The following is a 4,124-nucleotide window of genomic DNA, read 5'->3' on the forward strand; positions in this document are numbered from 1 at the left end:
TACAATTGAATTTTATATATTGACATGAATCATGTGGCCTTATTGAACTCACTTTAGTTTTTAAAGCTTGTTTTACACATTCATTAGAATTTACTATATAGAAAATCTTATCTTTAGTGCATGGAGATAATTTTATTTCTTCCTTTCTAAACCATGTCTCTTTTTCTCTTGCCTTATTCCACTGGCTGGGATATCTAGTGTGATTATAAGTAGGAATGGTAAGGATGCATATCTTAGCCTTGTTCCCAGTCTTAGCATGAAAACATTCAGTCTTTCACCAATGAATATAATGTTAGCTGTAAGATTTTGTTGATGTTCTTAATCAGATTAAGGAAATTCTTTTTTTCCTTTATTGAGAATTTTTATCATGAATAGTGGTTTAGTTGCTAAGTCGTGTCTGACTCTTGAGATCCCATGGACTGTAGCCCACCAGGTTCCTCTGTCGATGGTATTTCCCAGGAGAATACTGGTGTGGATTGCCATTTCCTTCTCCAAGGGATATTCCTGACCCAGGGAGTGAACTCAGGTCTCCTGCATTGCAGGTGGATTCTTTACTGACTGAGCCACCAGGGAAGCCCGTGGGTATTTAATTTTGTCATGTTTTATTCTACATCTATTAAGACAATCAGTTTTAAATCTTTTTTTAAAGTTTTAAACTTTTTTAGTTTTAAATCTTTTTTTCTGTCAATTGATAACTGAACTGTTCAGCCTGCCTTTCATTCCTTGACCAAACCCCACTTAGTTATGATGTATTTATCACATCTATATATATCCCATCTTGACTGTCAAATACTTTGTTGAGCATTTTGGTGTCTCTGTTTATGGTAAATATTGGTCTGTAGTTTTCTGTTTTGCTTTGTTTCTTGTAGTGTCTTTTTTTGATATCACAGCAATGTTGATCTCAAAAACTAACTTGGGAAGTTCCCTCCCTATGATTTTCTGGAAAAATTTGTGTAAAATTGATATTATCTCTTCCATAAATGTCTGACAGAATTTTCCAGTAAAATTTATCTGGACTTTTAGAGATTTTGGAGGAAGGTTTTTAAACTACGAATTCAATTTCCTTAACTAATATAAGACTATTCAAGTTGTTTGTTTGTTCTTGGGTCAACTTGTATATTTCATTTTTCAAGAATTAAAATGTTTCATTAGAATTAAAAGTATGGGCATGAGTTACTTATAATATCTTATGATTATTCTCTTGATGTGTCTCGAGTAAAGCGAGATCACATTTTCCCCTTCTAATAATGACAATTTAGCCTTCTCAGCAATCTCTTTTAATTGTATTGATATTTCTCAAAAAATTCCTTTTGGTTTCATGTTATTTCTTTATAGATTTTTCTATTTTCAAGAAGTTTTTTTTCTATTATCATTATTGTTTCCTTTATCCATATTTAATTTTCTCTTCTCATCCTAAGGAAATGGCAACCCACTCCAGTAGTCTTGCCTGGAAAATCCCATGGACAGAGAAAAGTGGTAGGCTACAGTCCATGGGGTTGCAAAGAGTCGGACACGACTAAGCCACTTAACTTTCCTTTCTCATCCTAAAGTGAAATATTACAGTATTAGTTTAATAATTTCTTTGTTTTTTAATATTAGCTTTATATTGTGTAAACTTTTTAAACACTGCTCTAGCTGAATTCCACCAACTTTAATATTGTATTTTCATCTCCATTCAACTCACATACTTTGTAATTTCCCTTATCACTTTCTTTATGACCTATGTATTATGTGAAGTATAGTGTTTAATTTCCAATTATTAGATTTTTCAGATATCCTTCAATTTATTTTTAGTTTAATTCTATTACTTTCAGATAATTTTTTGTGTTATTTTAATTCTTTTAATTTGGTAAGTCTGCTTTATTGTCCAGAATATGTTCTGTCTTCAAGAATATTTCATGTCACACTTGAGAAAAGAGTATACATTTTGCTGTTGTCAGGTAGGTTGTTCTACAAATGATTACTGGATCAAATTGGTAGATAGTGTTATATAGGTTTCCTGTGTTCTAACTGATATAACTACTCCCATTTTCTTCTTTTTTGTTAAGTAGTTAAATCCTGCCCTTGCTAGCAAGAAAGTTATTTATTTGTTTGTTTGTTTTTATTTTTTCCTTTTATTAAAAACTATTTTATTTTATTTTTTTAATATAAATTTATTTTAATTGGAGGCTAATTACTTTACAATATTGTATTGGTTTTGCCATACATTAACATGAATCCCATTTTCTTTTGATTAGCATTTACATGGTATACTTTCCATTCTTCTACATATATATATATATATATCTCATATTCTGTCTTGTAGACAGAATATATTTAGGGTTATACTTTTCTTCAATTAGTATGCAGACCTTTATATTTAATGAGATTATTAAAATGGTCATTTAGCTTTACCATTTTATCATTTATTTTCTGTTTGTCCCAGCTTTTGTTCTTTTCTTTACCCTTTCTTGTCTCCTTTTTGGATTATTTATGTATTTTTAATGATTTGACTTAAATGTCTGTATCGACTTTTTCATTATCTCTTTGTTATTGCTATTGTGGCTGTTCAGTGAGTCTCAGGAGACTGTAATAATCTATCTATCTTTTCACAGTATACTTAGATTTAATGGCAATTGAATAATTAGCACGTTAGTTACCTCAAGGGGCAGATTATGAGTAAATACATGGGTATATTGAAATAATAATAAATTTATAATCTCAAGAGAAAAGAGAACCAAAGAAACTACCTAGAAAGAAATGATTATAATTAGTACACATATGTATAATCCCATATAAATCAATATAAGTTTTGAATTAAGGTTTTATTTGTTTAAATCTTCATTATCTGTAAGGAAGAGGAGCATTCATAAAGAGAGTGGTAACACTCAAATTAATCACTAATGAACAAAAAAAGCTAATTCTAAAATTCCAGATACAGGTGATATGATGATCAGGATAAAATCCTTCTAACACTATGAAATCTTTCTAAAAATCACGAATGGTCTGAAAGCTCTCTTCATTGCTACCTTCATCTCTTTGTTCCTGAATGTGTAGATGACTGGATTTAAAAAAGGAGTGAGAACAGCATCAGAAAGAGCAAGAAACTTGTCCATTTGGGAACTGGGATGCGGCCATGTATAGATAAACATAGTTGGACCAAAGAACAAAATAACCACAGTGATGTGAGCTGACAAAGTGGAGAGGGCCTTGGATGAACCGCCCGAGGAGCGTTTCCAAACAGTTAACAGGATGAAGATATAGGAGATGAGGAGTATAAAGAAGGAACTAACACAGATAAACCCGCTATTTCCAGTGACCATGAACTGAAGTCTGTAAGTATCTGTACAGGCCAGTCTGAGGAGCCGAGGAAGATCACAGTAAAAGCTGTCCAGTACATTAGGACCGCAGAAGGGCAAATTCACAATAAATGCTAGCTGGAACAGGGAGTGGCTGACACCAAGGGCCCAGGCAGCAGCCAGAAACAAAATGCACATCCTTGGGCTCATGATGCTCAGATAGTGGAGAGGCTTACATATGGCAACATATCTGTCAAAGGCCATGGCTATGAGCAGCACCATCTCCACCCCACCGATGACATGGATGAAGAAGATCTGAGCAATGCAGCCTCCAAAGGAAATGACTTTACGCTTTCTGAAAAGGTCATGGATCATCTTGGGAGAAGTGACAGAGCAGGCTCCCAAGTCAATGAAGGAGAGGCTGGCCAGTAGAAAGTACATGGGGGAATGTAAGTGAGGATCAGTGCTCACAGAAAACACAATGAGGATGTTTCCAGTCATGCTTGCCACATAGAGTACAGAGGAGAACACCAGGAGGAGCAGCTGGAACTCCCATGAATGAGTAAGTCCCAGAAACACAAACTCAGACACCACCGAGTGATTCCCTCCATCCATCAATCCAGCCAACAGGGCTGCTGCTGAAATAATGAGAACTAACAAAATATGAAAGAAGTTATTATTATTAGGGATAAGAGTGGTATTAATACAAGTATACCTCAGAGATGATGGGTTCAGTTGCAGGCCACTGCAATAAAATAAATATTACAGAAAATCAAGTCACATGAATTTTTAGTTTCCAAGTGCATATGAAAGCTTTGTTAAAATATATGTCTATTAAATATGTAA

At 33.7% G+C, this 4,124-nt stretch overlaps 1 protein-coding gene across 1 annotated transcript; it reads right to left on the minus strand.

The window, feature by feature from the left end:
* Positions 1–2,954: 2,954 nt before the first annotated feature.
* On the minus strand, positions 2,955–3,902 carry LOC114115711 (olfactory receptor 4F3/4F16/4F29-like). The gene has a single exon (XM_027972194.2). The coding sequence runs from the start codon at positions 3,891–3,893 to the stop codon at positions 2,955–2,957; it is 939 nt and encodes a 312-aa protein (XP_027827995.1). The 5' UTR covers positions 3,894–3,902.
* Positions 3,903–4,124: the final 222 nt, after the last annotated feature.

This window comes from Ovis aries, chromosome 7, assembly GCF_016772045.2.
Source record: "Ovis aries strain OAR_USU_Benz2616 breed Rambouillet chromosome 7, ARS-UI_Ramb_v3.0, whole genome shotgun sequence".
Lineage (NCBI taxonomy): Eukaryota > Metazoa > Chordata > Mammalia > Artiodactyla > Bovidae > Ovis > Ovis aries.